Below are 15,106 nucleotides of genomic sequence, written 5' to 3' on the forward strand. Positions count from 1 at the left end.
AGCCTAAGTCTAGAAGCTATGATAATTGCTATGATGATAAAATAACTGTTCACCTTTGAGTATAGAGGGTAGATTTAAAGATTAGTAAACTGCTTAGAAAAATAAATTTTAAGAATTAAGTCCATCATGCTCCGTCAAAATTTTAATAAAATGACAAAATTAACAGTTAAAAGAATATTTTAACGGAATATTCCAAAAGTTTTAACAGAAGTATCTTATTGATATCAGAATAAGAGTTCAGGGATCTCTTTTATTCTTTTTAAAGGTCAGGGATCAAACTGTCCTTATCACATGAGTTCAGGGACTGTTGCAGATCAGAACGTTCATTAATGTTTCGATTCTTGGTCGGGGAAGAGGGAATGTTGAATCGTTATAATATTCTAACGGGAGATGATCAATTTGATATATTTTATTTTCAAGAAATTGAATTGAAAATGGATGCAAAGAAAGAAAGTCCGACTAATAAAGAAAGAGAACGAGGGACGAGCAAACAGTGACAGAGAGCAAATGCATCGGGGGGAGCTGCATTCCCGCCCGTTGGTGGCTGCGATCCGTCGTCAGCGGCGGAGGGTGTAGGTGATCAATATTAGGAATTAACAGGCCAAGTAAATAAGCCATCGCCATGCAGGTTTCACAGTTACAGAGGAGGAAGAAGGAAGCTAACCTAGCTAGGGGACCGATGGTGAATCTGAGTTTGGTTAATGTGGAATTTACTTCACTCTCACGAGCTATGGGGTTCGGGGAATTGGTCGGACTTGTTGTCGGACTCTTCCGGATTGTGGGAATCTATTCCCTCATGTACTACTTTTACCAGACTAGTCCTGACACTCCTCCTCCCTCTCCTGACATCCATCTATCTCTATCTCTATCTCTATCTATTTGAAATTGAACAATTTAAATAGAGTTTTCTTCTATGGTCTGGTCTCTGCATTAATATTCCCTCTGCTGCTAGCAACAAAGCAGCTGTGTCCTTGGGCTGTTCCACAGTGTTTGTCTTGCTGTGCGATTTCAGAAATTCCATCACGGATTCTCGTCCATCATGATCATCACCATCATCATCACAATGGGAATCCGAAATTCAACTTCATTCCGTTTTACCATTGCATTCACCGATCTTTTCTTCAGTCCGTTCTTAATGTTGTGTCATTTTCCAAATCGTTATACTATATAGTGATACAAAATTTGACAATGTACCAAGTACCAACATTAATCATCTCAGCATCTTCCAATAATTGTATGGAATAACCACTCTCTATTCATGATTTTCATCCACTTAAAATGAAGTTCATGTTCCAAATGGAACGCAAAGTACAAAAAAGGGTATTAACTTTTGATAACACTCTTATTGTCTCCATAGAGTGATATCGTAAGTTATTTTCAATTGATGTGATGAACACCTTTTTTATTATTCTAGCATTTCATCGAGTCATTAACGTGTTGTTATACGGTCGATCATGTGCACACAGAAACGATTAATTTAGCCGACACATTATTGAAATCATGAATTATTTTATTTCATACTAACATACTCTCACCTTATATTTCTCATTTTTACTTATTATAATGAATAACAGAGAAGATATTGTTCTAGTCGGATACTCTGATGCAATGAATACTCTTGAATTATTAGAGTATGATGGGACGTCTACACCACAAAAAACATTTAACAACATGCAATGTATGTTGTCAAAAGTTATTAACAACGTTCAGTGCATGTTGTAGATGCAGAAGTCGTTAAAAGTCTAAAACTTTTAACAACACAACTTGCACATTGTTATATTATTTTAACAACGCACATTGCTTGTTGTCGTAATCTTTCAATAACAAACAAAATGTACGTTGTGCTTTTTTACAACACATATTGCATGTTGTTGTAAGTTTAAAACAACATGCACCTTGCGAGTTGTACTTTTTAACAAGTTATGCATGTTGTTGTACGTTTTCAACAACATACATCTTGTGAGTTGTACTTTTTCACAAGCAACTTGCATGTTGTTGTAAGTTTTCAACTACTAGTCCTGAATGTTGTTATATTACTGAATGTGTTGTCATAACATTTTAATATACACAATTTATACCCAATTTGCTAGGATCTTCTTTCCTGTAACTAATTCCACATACATTCACTATGACTTAATCACAATTGCATCAAATATGAGCACACACTTTAAACATAGGAAATATATATATGTCTCATATCTCATACATCATCCTTGATAAAACATTAGAACAAAATAAACACAAACAAATAAACACTACCGGGTCCTCCTATCTCTCCGGCGCCTTGGTTGAATCTTCCTTACTGGCCTTACAGGTGTCGTTTCAACTGGTTTGACAGAATTTATTACTTCAAGCTAGTGGTGGTAGTGATGGGGATAGGGATGGTGGAAGACTGGAATTCATGGAACCATGTGCTCTAATACACTTTATGGTATTTCTGTGGACAGTGAAAAGAATATTAATTACATGCACTGAGGAACATGAGAACCAAGAAGATGGGGGAAATGTGGAGCAAAAATCTGAGTCGACCAAACAAATAGCAATGATGATCTACAACGTAAATGAGTTAAATTCAAGTAAGCATAAAGAACCTCAATATTCTATATGTTTCTTCTAAGTCCTCTCAAACAATCATATGTATAGACAATCCAAGTTCCAAACCATATCATAAATTACCTGAACTATAAAATTGTGCCTTTCACAGTCATAGCCTCATAGAACATATTGATAGCCTCATACATACAGCAAACACACGTAAAATTGTCAAGACATATTATAAAAACTTGTGATACTCTTCTTTCAATGTTCTTACCCACATAACACATGCTAGTTAAGTTAATAAAATGCACAGACTTCCTTATCATCAAGGAAAAGAGCAATCTGCAGAGCATTTGGATATTCTTCAAATTTCAGATATATCATAAAAGCAATATCCAAAACTAACATATCATCTGGTATATGCGTTAAGATACAAAGTAGCACAGTGACTCATTGACATTAACTCCTTCCAGTTTTAATAGGTGAGGTAGATTGGGTAAAGTCTGAATCATGGCCACAGTCTACTTACCTTGCTGAATTGGTGAGGTAGAGACAAGTCCTCTTAAAATTTGTCTTATCAACATGCTCAACTAACAGATCAAGGTCTTCAACCTGGCATTGGGCAAACTATCAGTCCCAACAAAAAAAAAGACTGGCAAACAATGAATTTTAGCAGATTAATATTTGGATTTACCTCCATTAAAAGTTCAACAGCTTCCAGTTCGGCATTGTGCTGCATTGCATAAATGACTTATTAGAAGAAAAGTTTAATCACATATCAACAAACAGATAGGCAACCTGACTGATTATATTTATGGAACCTCAATAGAAATATCAACTCCAAATAATTAACAAGGGCCATCAGTAACCACCTTGAATACGGAACGATACATATTTTAAGTAACAAAAACACACAAGAAGACACTATGAACTAAGAATACTAAAACATAAAACTACTCTGCTAACTAAAACATACTTTTGTCGAATTAATTGCATACAGATACCATTGAAATAAGGCTACATTGTTTATTTTCCGATCATTCAAGTACAAAGTCCCCAACTGTATACATATGGTTTCATATTTTAACTCTCATAAACAACAAATTAGATGCCGTGTACAATCCTATAGCAAACTCGTACCACTTAAACACTCATTTTAACATAAACTGTACATAAATTTCATAGAAATACAATCGAAACGTCCTTTAATAGTGTTTTTTATGCAGAACAAATCTTAATCTCCACAATTTTATCAAAGCAAAACAAGTATACCAGTATTAACACTGCAACAGAGACCCTACCGCTTAGTGTAATAACCGAGTTCACCAGTAATCACACTCTCATTCTCTTCAAACTCCACCATGCCGTTAACAATTCCTGGCAGCTCCAAATCGATCGTGATCTCGGTGACCTCTACATCGCAATGGAGTGCTTGGAGGTCTCGACTTGTACATTTTCATAGATTGAAGGAAACAGTTCAAAGCTCTTCTTCGGAACCTGTAAGAGAAACGAAACAAATGAAGGCTGAGATGAAGAAATTAGGGATTCGAAATCAAAAACGAAATTGACAGTTGAGATGAAACAAAATTGAGGATTTCAATCCTTAAAACACTATAATCGCACAAATCACGTGAAATTGAAACCCAAACCTAATAACAAATCAGTTACCAAAAACTAAAGATCGGCTAAGCTGATCGGTTAAATACTACAGTTTTGCGATCAGAATCAGATTCGCACAGCTCAAAATAGAGGAGAGAGAAACATAGATCGGATAAGAGACTTACGCATTTCCAGTTGCCGCCAACGAAGAACTTCCAGCCCATTTTTGTTGAAGATGAGATTTCTCGGTACCGACAAAATGGATGAAGAAATAGAACACTGGATGAGTGTTGGGGTCTGTTTATATTTCGGCTTTTTCTTGGTGCGCAAGCGGCGATACTTGCAGTAGTGATGGATTGGGCCGGCGGGCCCACTTGGGTCGTGTGGAATTACGGTTGGGGGCTGAGGATCTAGGATATTCCTAGAGGGATATTTGGAGGGAGAGGAGGGGTAGTTTGGTATGTTGAGATGACTAAAAAAGGGACTTCCTTGGCGCACGGGAGAGAGAATTTTGTATGTCTAGATACTTATACATATTTTTCTTTTGGCTTTTTAGTATCTTAAATTTTTGAAATAATATGACGATCCATTGTGAGTTGTTATTTTAAAAATTTTTAACAATGTACTTTTACTATTGTTTGTCTCAAAAATTTTAAGATTATACGACAACGTGCCGCATGTTGTTATTTTAACACTATTCAACAACATTCATTTCCGCTTGTTGTCGATATATACATTCGATAACTTAAAAATAACAACACGCATAATACATTGTCGAATATTGATTTGATAACATGTCAATGACGCATGTTGTGATATAAGTGTTTCAACAACGCACAAATTTTGCATGTTGTAGATTATAGTAATTAACAACGTTGATTTTAAGCATGTTGTTATTATGATGTTGTTGAATGTCATTTTTCTTGAACACAGTGGCCAAAAGCAAACAGAAACTCACCGGTACCACTGTTTGTCCATTGTCGTACATGCCTGCATGTTACATGTACGTATTCATGGTCAAACATGGAAAGGAAGTATTCCTTCTACTTCAATTTTTGAAGCATAACAACTCATTCATGGCCTCTCAGTCAATCAAACAGTACTACACACTCTCTGCAACACCACGTTATATCTGGATACATATGTTGGCTCTCTCAGAAAGAAACTTAGCCAACTAGTTAATTAAGCATTGCATGCTCTGGTTTATTAATTAAGCAATGCTCTAAGTACGGGGAAATCTAATTGTTTATACTTGCAACTTTGAGAGAAAAGAATTAAGAAATGGAGCAGATGGCCGGATGTCACAGCAGCAGGGTATGTTTGACTGTTTGAGCAAGAGCGAGACTTCCAATTCATTCTTCTCTGCACAAGAATTAGCTGGGAATTAGGGAAAGGAAACATAACCCATAAATCTAGTGCTGTGCTTAGTTAGTGGAGCTGAGCGTGCCCTCATATCGATCTTGCTGCATATTCTGATCGATCAGTATTAGACTATCGTAGTTTCTCTTATAATAGTTTAGTTATTCGTCTTCGTCAATATTCGTGTTTATGGGAACGGAAACTCAATAAAGCTTCTTGCACGGCATCAAGACTGCTCCCCTCTTAAAATATAGAACCATAGATGTACTCTTTACGCCATTTGACATGCATTATTCTTTATGGCTATTTGAAATTTAACATTCCTAGTTTGGCAATCTGAATCAACCGAAATAACAAAGAATTACGAGCAAATATCATGAAAATCTAACATACGTAAAACCAGTGGCGGATCCACTTGGAAGGCTCAAGCACAGGCAAAAATTCAAAGAACTTGAAATTTTCATGCGTTCCTAAATATGAATGCCGAGTTAGTTGAGTTGACCTAACTACAAAAGTTTGACTTTATAGTCCATTACGACCGCAGTTGGAGTCATTCATATCCCATAGTCTTCCTCTCTTTTTCTTTTTCCTCTTTCCACATTCATCTTTGTTTTTTATATTTTCCATTAAAATTCATTTTTTCTATTTTCTATCACTCTATTTCCTACTTTCCTTCTATTTTTCATTTTCCTACTTTTATCTTCCTCTTAAGAACATTGGGTTAAATGAGAGCACTATATATATGTGCTGTTTGAGTTTAAATTTATCATTTTAAGAGCAATTAAAAAGAAAAATCTTGGAAACAACATTGAAAAAAAATCTTATTAGTGACTCATAATTAGCGTAGATGAGAATTTTCTCCTAGATCCGCAACTGTGTAAGACCTCACACTTTTATTGATACATGAACAAAAGTAGTAACTACAGTGACCAGTGTCAGCGAGATTTGGTGTTTCTATATAATAAGAAAAACAAAATTCATGACAAGTTTTGTTTATATAGAGAGTTTAAAGCGTCAAAATCGTTTACGTTGTTGGCAATAAGCTAATCTTCTTAACCTTAGTATGTCGTGTACGTTGTGTTTTTAATCGCAATAATTTATTTTTACCAAAATCTGTAAATACTATGCAAATCTTATTTGTGTAATTATTATCGTGATAGAAATTGCATGGCTTGAGGTTGATTTTAGATCGGCTATGAATCGATTTGGTATCGACGACGAAAATGCCTTATGTACGGGTGGAGGTGGTCGTTCTTGTGGAGATCTAGTTGTGATCACGATGGCATGCTGGGCGACCGGCAAACCACCTGACTCAACAACAAGGGTGGTCGGGTGAGAGAGGCTATTGCGGCTCCATGTTCCTGGGATTGGGCCTCTGGGCCTAAAGACAATCTTGGGCTAAATGGGAGTCAAGACTTGATCAGGGCTTGGAGGTGTTTGATGTGTTTCGGCTATGGATAAGCTCATGTGTGAATATTTCTCTCTCAAAAGTCTTTTGTGAGGAGGTTCGGACGTGTTTGTACTACAATTGCGTGACATGCTAATAGCTAATCTAGATCTATTAGCTCGTAGGAGACGAGTTTGTTTACTGGCAAAGGAGTGCGCGCGATTGAGATCTCTTATTCTTAATTTTTTTTTTTTTGCTTCAATTGTAAACGTGGTGAACAATGGTTGTTAGCTATGAAATAGATCGAAAAAGAGATGTTGATGGAGCTATCTAATGCGCTAGGAATACCAAAGAGGAACCAAGAACAAATGTACAAATCTTGTTCCTTCCACGAAAACCTGACATATGGACAATTGCTGTATAAAGAAAGACTGACCCTGGCCAAACACAACCCAACCTTCCATATCAAGCAACAAAGCCCAAATTCATGGAAAGCGACGTCGCCGCGTAAACAGAAAAACCTGGGGAAAATTCATAGAAACCATCGCGGACACTAGAATCTCTAGAAGGTGAAAAGTCATCAAATCCCTTATACATATACAACCCAATCTCCCAATCCAATTCACCTCAATCCTCTCATTCTCCCAAATCCCACTTACGATCGCTCCATAATTCCCCAAGAAGATGCAAGAGCATCAAGAAGAGATGTCGAAGCTTCCGCCGCAGCAGCAACCGCCGGTGATGGGAGAGCCCGTGCTGGGAGTCCCTTACTATGTCAACGAGAATCCCTACCAGGCCGGCATGGTCCCACCCAACGCCATTTACGGCGACCCTAAAGGAGTTCCGCTTCGACAGACCATCTACAGAGACACACCGGCTCCTATCAACTGCGTTTACTGTGGCGATACCGGACTCACTACCGTCAGGTAAATTCCGGGTTCCTCGTAACTGATTACGTTGGTTGGAAACTCGGAATTTGTTTTCTGATGCAATAAAAATATGCAGATCAAAGCCGAGCCAGGCATCTGTTGTGGGGTGTTTGGTGTTTTGTGGTTGTGGGTTCTGCTTTCTTTTGCCTTCCATGGACTGCCTATGGCATAAGTACCATTACTGTTCTCACTGCCACCAGAAGGTTTGTGACTTGTGGCTTGTCTCTCGAACTCAGTTTTCTTTGTTCAGTTAGAATTTGAAGATTGATCATTGATGAGTTGTGTTTTGTTTTGTTTTTAGGTTGCTGATTTTGAGAAGTCTGATCCTTGTATTGTGATGGACCCTCCTAACTGGACAGAAGCCAGTTTTGCAGTGCCTGCTTGATAAGTTTGTTTTCCTCCTTCTTCTTCTTCTTCTTCTTGCTCACATTGTCACCGTGCTGTGCCTCGTTCCATATTTCTAGATTGTCTTGTAAATGTTTTTTAATGTGACGTATACATATTTGGAGTTTGAATGTTGAAATGGTAACTGGATAATGCTGTGTAGACCTATAGATTGATAATTTCAATTAGAATGTGACGTATACATATTTGGAGTTTGAATGTTGAAATGGTAACTGGATAATGCTGTGTAGACCTATAGATTGATAATTTCAATTAGAATGTGACGTATACATATTTGGAGTTTGAATGTTGAAATGGTAACTGGATAATGCTGTGTAGACCTATAGATTGATAATTTCAATTAGAATAAAACGCATGCAATGTTCCACTGTCACTGAGCACCCTATCTGTTGGAGGATTTTAGTTGGTCATTTAAGGTTCCAAAGTTTGGTCATCTGACTACTGATCAAAACACGGATAGCCTTTTAGCACTTTAGTACTCTTATAGCCTAGAATCATTGCTTTAAGGTCTTCTATCTAATAGCAGCGTGGTCATTCTGTTCTTATGCTTGTACAGATGATTGTATCGCCCTGCTTGGTACTTTAAAAATTTGAAACTCTTAGATTTCACAAATGGTCTAAAATTCTGTAGAATAATTTCATGAGGACTGATAGAGTAGATACCAGTCTAGGTTATACACTATCCTTACAAAATTGCATTTGAACTGCTGGGGATAGTGTAATAGTTTGTGGTTGATGGTGATGGTGCCATGTTCTCTTAATCTCTTACATGAGTAAGATTGAGCATAACAGAATTGAACATACCTGTAATTTGATGACCGATACCACTTCTACTTGTGTTACATTAGAGGGGATGAAACTGTCTTAGCTCATTTGTATATATCAATATATGTAGTCGAAGTCCTCATAACCAACTAACATTGGATTTGGGATTGTTGTAGAATAATGATATGTTGCTGATTGTGATGATTCAAATGTCATGATCCCTTACATGAGTATGATTTGTGATCATAGCGGAATCAAACACAGTTCTGCATATTAATATAAGTTGCTAGTTTGTTTTTTTTGTTACATTAGAATGGCTGGAACCCTTCACTTTGCTTATTCTAATTCTGTAGTCCACTCTTCATGACCATGCAACAACTATCCTTGTTAAGGCTTTGCCTTTTACCTCATAGCCCATCTTCTTGTCCTTCCTCACCTCATCACACTATTGATAAATGCTCTGGTGTCTGGGTAACATGATCGTTTACCTGCGGCAATTGGACTTTGAGGTTAGTTTCAGGGCAAGCACTACTATGGATTTAGAGTAGAACAAAAACTATCCAACTTTACAAGTTAGACACATTGTTTATGTACTAACAGGCGACTAGACCGTATCATAGAAAAAATAAAAACCTTTCGCTTTTAAAACGCATGCAGTTTTACCATAGTCAGTAAGCACCTTAGTTGTTTGAGGGTTTTGATTGGTTCCAAAGCATAGTCATCAGATTACTAATGAAAAACATGGATACCCTGTAAGCACTTCAGTTCTATCTTAAATCTGTCCTTTGTGGTCTGCTATCCAATAGCACCACGGTTGTGCGTTTCTTCTGCTTGTGCGAACGAATCTATCACCCTGCGCGGTACTTGAAACTTTGAAATGCTTAGATTTCACAAATGGTGCAGTAGGATGAATCGATCAGGACTAATTGAAAACAGCAATTCTCCTACCAGTCTAGGTTGTACATTATCCTTTGAAAATTAGGGATATGGCTTTTGGGACTGTTCGGATTTAGCGTTTGTTGGCTGATCTGCCTGATCGTGATTGTGATGACTGATACCACTGTATTTGTTACACTAGAGGGTATGAAACCGTCTAATTTGCTCATTGATAAAAAAGATGCACTCGAAGCCCTCATAGCCACATAACACCGAATACTGCATTCGGGAATGTGGTACTGCAATATTTTGCTGATTCTGGTGATTGATGCGTCACGTTCTTACGAGCGTGCGATCTGATCATGACGGAATCAAACACATCTCTGCATCTTAATCACAGATGCTAATCACATTTAAATTGACGAAACCCTGCTGTTTAAGCTTGCTTATAGTAAACCTGTAGCCAACTCTTCATGGCCACCACCTGTTGTTGAGGCGCGAGTAGACGTCTACCTCATACCTCATCTTCTGGAGTTCTGGTCCTCGCCTCATCCCACAGTATCGGTAATGCTCTGTTGTATAAGAGGGCAAGCACTGCTATGGAATTTATAGTTAGAGTAGAACAAAAACTGTCCAACTTCACCGGTCGGATCGTATACTAACTTTGTTTTATAATAAGAGGCAACCAGACCATATAAATATATCTACCACATTGCTTCTGCGATTCATCTGGAAGAGTGGGGATGACAATTCCCATGTTCAAATTCCTGCATGGCTGCTGTAATGCAACAAAGATATATATAGTTTAGCCACTTGATGGAATGACACAAAATGTACAATAGTTAACAAAGAAGCATCCTATTCCTATATCACTCTTCACTAAACTTAACGCTCAGAAATATCAACAATTAAAACCTGAAAATGTACCTGTTCTGCGAGTTGATTTAGAAACTTATCTCGACGGGGGGCGGTTGTTGCTCTCAAGCCATGGAAGAATAGGTCCAGCATGAGAGAGAAGAGCCTGTCATGATAACCAAGGAGACTTGCCTGTATACCACATAAGGATCGCTTCTGATACCAATTTGTTCTCTATTTTTATCTCAATTTTGCTACGTTGGTATCGTATATAAATACGTCGAGACCCCTTGGGAGGCTGCAGGCAAGTCATCCTTGGCTACAAAACAAGCTCTGTATCCTCATGTAGGACCTTTCTTCCGTATTATAAAACTACAAGGGATATGAAACCAGCAGGAACCTTTCTCAGTAGTACTATACTACTACTATAACTGATCTCACTCCCTCCACTGCAAGTTTCTAAGTCCTGAGGCTCTATTTATAGCCAATGAGCTTCTAGCATTTTCCCTAAGATTCATCACATCACACTAAAAGGCTTAAGGATTTGGTATTCTTCCCCATTATCTGCTGAGAGTGAGTACTGCGATTCAATTGATCAGTCTCGTTCACACGGTCAGCCACTGATCGTGAAATTCATGCTCAACCACCATTTGATGTAAAACCAAGGGTTGAAAACAAAATAACTCAATTTTAAAAAGATTCTCCTCACTCTTGGATTTACATCCAATGGTGATTAAGCATGAATTTTACGGTCAGCTAATGTCCGTGTGAACGAGATTGTTAAACAGATGTATAATCCAATCATGAAAGTTGTTGTCGTGGAATATATTCTCGGGGATTTTTGAATTCCATGAAGGAGGTAGGTCGCCCATGTTCCATGATGGGTCAGTCTGGTCCAGTTGATGATAAAAGTTCAGATCAGATAGGGTGTTTTCTCTATCGACCTCTTGAAAATCTCTACCATTCCATTGTCAAAAAAAAAAAGGCAAATCCGCACATGTAGTACTGCCATTTCTCAGATCTCCATATCTGCCTCTTGCTTATTCCCAAAGGCTATAACATTTGCCTGGGAAATTGATTTTATGTCATTTTGTGTAGACGGTGCTTCTCAATGTTAATGCAACAAATAAAAACTTTGTGTTGGTTTTATATTTGAAACAATTTTGGGACTTGGCTTATGTGCGGACAACTTAAATCTGGTGATACAATATCGGTGCGACAATCATGTGAGCGAACTTATTACGATACTGTGAAAAAGTTAGTAATTCAACCTAAAATGAATAGACGAGCAGCCTCTTACAAATCTATATATAATACAATAAAATGATGTATATAGTTAAATTTACACAACGAAAATGGACATTCTTTACCAGAATTTAATATTATAGCTATTTAGTTTTTACTTAATAGGAAAAATTTTAAGACTTAGTTTGAATAAAATAATCTTATTTTCAGTAATATAAAATTCTAAGAGGAACAAAATCTTGAAAGTCTTGATTTGGTTTCTTGATCAAATTGGTAGAACCGTAGAAGGGATCGAGTTGTTTCTTCCATATATTCTTTCCCCCACTATTGGTCAGATTATTCCAATTCCGAGAACCGGTGAATCTCCACCGGAGCCACATGTCCACTAACTAGAAAACCCCGAGTCCACGTCTTGCAGTCTTTGCATCAACCAAAAGTAGAAACCATGAAGACCACATCCCCAATTGGGAAGGGCATGTGTAGTGTCGAGAATGGCGGTGAGGTGGGATAGAAGAGAACTCATTTGACTAGTATGGGCTGTCACACTCACAAACGTGTCATACATATCGATACGAATCATTCAAGTTCTTCTCGATCGGGATTTCAACGCATAAAAGGCACACCACTAGCTGTGTTTCGTTAGCTCAATTATTAAAGGGATTGAGAGAACCCAGATATATATATATAGTCTCTATCGAGAGTGAAGCTTCATTCTGAAATTACAGAGTGAAGTTTCAATTTTAGCACACTTTTCGGTCAAATTTTTTCACCATAAGTGATTCAATATTTAGGTATGTTATTCAAGATTATCTCTATAAAGTTTCATTTATTTGACAATTGTTTGAGTTTTCAAAATTGAGATTTACACGAACGGTGCACGTTGAACAATTTTAATTCATTCATTGATTTAATCTAATTTCAATACTTTAACGATGTCCGAATTAGATGAAATTTTGTAGAGATGATCTTGAATAACATACCTAAATATTGAATCACTTATGGTGAAAAAATTTGACCAAAAAGTGTGCTAAAATTAGAACTTTATTCTGTAATTTCAGAATGAAGCTTCACTATGGATAGAGACTATATATATATATATATATATATATATATATATATATATATATATATATATATATACCGGCCACAAATTCTCTTCAAGTCCTTCATTCATGATTATCTCGTTCGTATTTATTGTTTGTTGGCCTCCTTTCCATATCGAATATATATAAGAAGAAAATTGCAGTGCCCCAGCTTTGGGCATGGTGGTGTCAGCTGATCGAGCATATATATCTTCTTGGCATTCGTTTTTTGGTCAATGGATGAAATTCACTAAAGACTGGACAAAAGCCAGCAGAGAGACTACAACAGGAAAGAGCAAACTAGGAAATTAAAACCACCAATAACATTTCTTGGCATTCGTTTATTTGAAGGGAAGAAGCCGACTTGATATATATAGCAATTACATTTCTCTTTTCCTTATCTTTAAGGATTATTCGTCGTTTGAGTCCAAGAATTCGCTGGGGGGGAAAGCTAGCTATTAGCCATATATGCCTGTAGGAGACGAAGACTTGACCATACTGTTTGAGCACTTGATGCCATATATATTTGGAACAATATATATCGGCAGAGTTTGGATGCATGGAAGCGCTATGATTGCTTTTAATTGTTTTGATGCGTTTGGTTTGATACCGTATGAACGTATGAGGACTTGTAATCCGGTGAAACACTTTGCTTGACATGCATCGGCCTTATTAGTTATCGCATTAGAACAGATCAAGAATGTTATATGCATTACTACTAGCTGTTTAGTCAGCAGCGGAAAGAGTATGTAATGCATGGGATTTCGATTTATCGATCATGGTGTTAGGGTAAATTCGCCGACCGGTTCTTTGTATCAGATACTGGCGTGGAATGCAAACGTCAAAGCAGATGATCCTCTATTGTATTTGCTCTTTGATTTCTTATTCGCCGCAGTGAAGTGTAAAGTGGCGTAAGCAATATTGTTATAAATAGATTTGGCACCTAAAATAGCAATGGGGTCTGAAATGGCGAAGAAATAAATGTTATGACTTATGAACAATTCTCAGACATCGTGATATGATGAATGACTAACAATAGACGTACATATAGAAAAACGTGAATTTCAGAGGAGTACCAAATGCTGCATTCATTAGACACTTTCATATATGGCACGTACGTCCGGTACCTTTCAATCCATTAATACCTGCCCTTATCTCAGAGTTCGAATTCGTTAACGTTCTTGATGTATTATTTTTCCCAGTAGTGGCTAAGAAGTTCGATGTAATTCTTACATTTTGAGAGTAATTCATCGTGATACTGAATGCTTTAGGTGATTTGATATCGATCTGCTTAACCCTTCGGGCAGCATGCATTATTTGTTTTTCCTTCTTTTTTTTTGGTTCTTTTCAGAGAGCTCAATCATCCTTGAGGATCCATTTTGGTATACTTCATTACTTCACCGAGTATAGAAATCTTGGCATTCCCATTCTGGCAACAATACAATATCTCCGACTGTACTTCACTGAGTATCAAAATTGCTTGTCATTACTATAAAGGAGTCCTCGACTGTATATGTTTGTAACAAGGTTTTAAAAGTATCTCCCACAGTTTTACATGATGTGCTCTGATAATCCTAGTATTATCAAATGCTTATACAAGGTGGAATGTAGATGGAATCCAAGAATTACTGGTTGTCCTGATCCTATGAGAATTACTGGTTGTCCTGATCCTATGATTTTCTAGGTTGTGACTTGTGAAAGGCTGACAGCTTATTAGCAGTTCGATTTTTTTTGTTTGAATACAGGGCTTGTATAGCTACCCTTTAGTGAAGTACCTGGTGTGAAGCCTAAACTCCTGATTACAGAAACCTGAAATAATATCAGAAGTCTCTACAAACAAGTACTCAACAAAGCACCAACTAGCAAAGATGTAATACCCCGAAAATTCACGTCTAATTTCCAATGAGTTCGTTGGTATTATTAAGTTGGTCATTGTCTAATTTTATTTCACGAGGATGAAAACGAAAGGGTTTGAAAGATTAATTGTTCGGGAACGTTCAATTTGACGAGTCTAAGAGTTGATTTTTGACTCACTGGGTTTCTTAGAAGACTTCTTACATGAAAGT

General features: G+C 37.2%; 1 protein-coding gene and 2 long non-coding RNA genes across 3 annotated transcripts; 1 reads left to right on the forward strand and 2 right to left on the reverse strand.

The window, feature by feature from the left end:
* Positions 1-2,198: 2,198 nt before the first annotated feature.
* Positions 2,199-3,256, reverse strand: LOC126789878 (uncharacterized). The gene is made up of 3 exons (XR_007671634.1): positions 3,233-3,256; positions 3,068-3,150; positions 2,199-2,437 (listed from the first exon to the last, which is right to left on the reverse strand). It is a non-coding gene; the product is annotated as an uncharacterized LOC126789878 (long non-coding RNA).
* Positions 3,257-7,481: 4,225 nt separating this feature from the next.
* LOC126789871 (GSH-induced LITAF domain protein) lies at positions 7,482-8,402 on the forward strand. Its single transcript, XM_050515939.1, has 3 exons — positions 7,482-7,809; positions 7,889-8,015; positions 8,114-8,402. Exons 1-3 carry the CDS (start codon positions 7,568-7,570, stop codon positions 8,195-8,197), a joined length of 453 nt encoding a protein of 150 aa, XP_050371896.1. The 5' UTR covers positions 7,482-7,567; the 3' UTR covers positions 8,198-8,402.
* On the reverse strand, positions 8,279-11,412 carry LOC126789877 (uncharacterized). Its single transcript, XR_007671633.1, has 3 exons — positions 10,786-11,412; positions 8,538-10,636; positions 8,279-8,361 (listed from the first exon to the last, which is right to left on the reverse strand). It is a non-coding gene; the product is annotated as an uncharacterized LOC126789877 (long non-coding RNA).
* Between the last annotated feature and the right edge of the window lie 3,694 nt (positions 11,413-15,106).

Source organism: Argentina anserina, chromosome 4 (assembly GCF_933775445.1).
Source record: "Argentina anserina chromosome 4, drPotAnse1.1, whole genome shotgun sequence".
NCBI lineage: Eukaryota > Viridiplantae > Streptophyta > Magnoliopsida > Rosales > Rosaceae > Argentina > Argentina anserina.

Excerpts from the sequence above, each read along its gene's own strand:
- LOC126789871 (XM_050515939.1), top strand. The coding sequence starts at position 7,568 with ATGCAAGAGCATCAAGAAGAGATGTCGAAGCTTCCGCCGCAGCAGCAA. Across the intron at positions 7,810-7,888 it reads ACCGGACTCACTACCGTCAG|ATCAAAGCCGAGCCAGGCAT; the intron begins GTAAATTCCGGG and ends AAAAATATGCAG. Across the intron at positions 8,016-8,113 it reads GTTCTCACTGCCACCAGAAG|GTTGCTGATTTTGAGAAGTC; the intron begins GTTTGTGACTTG and ends TTTTGTTTTTAG.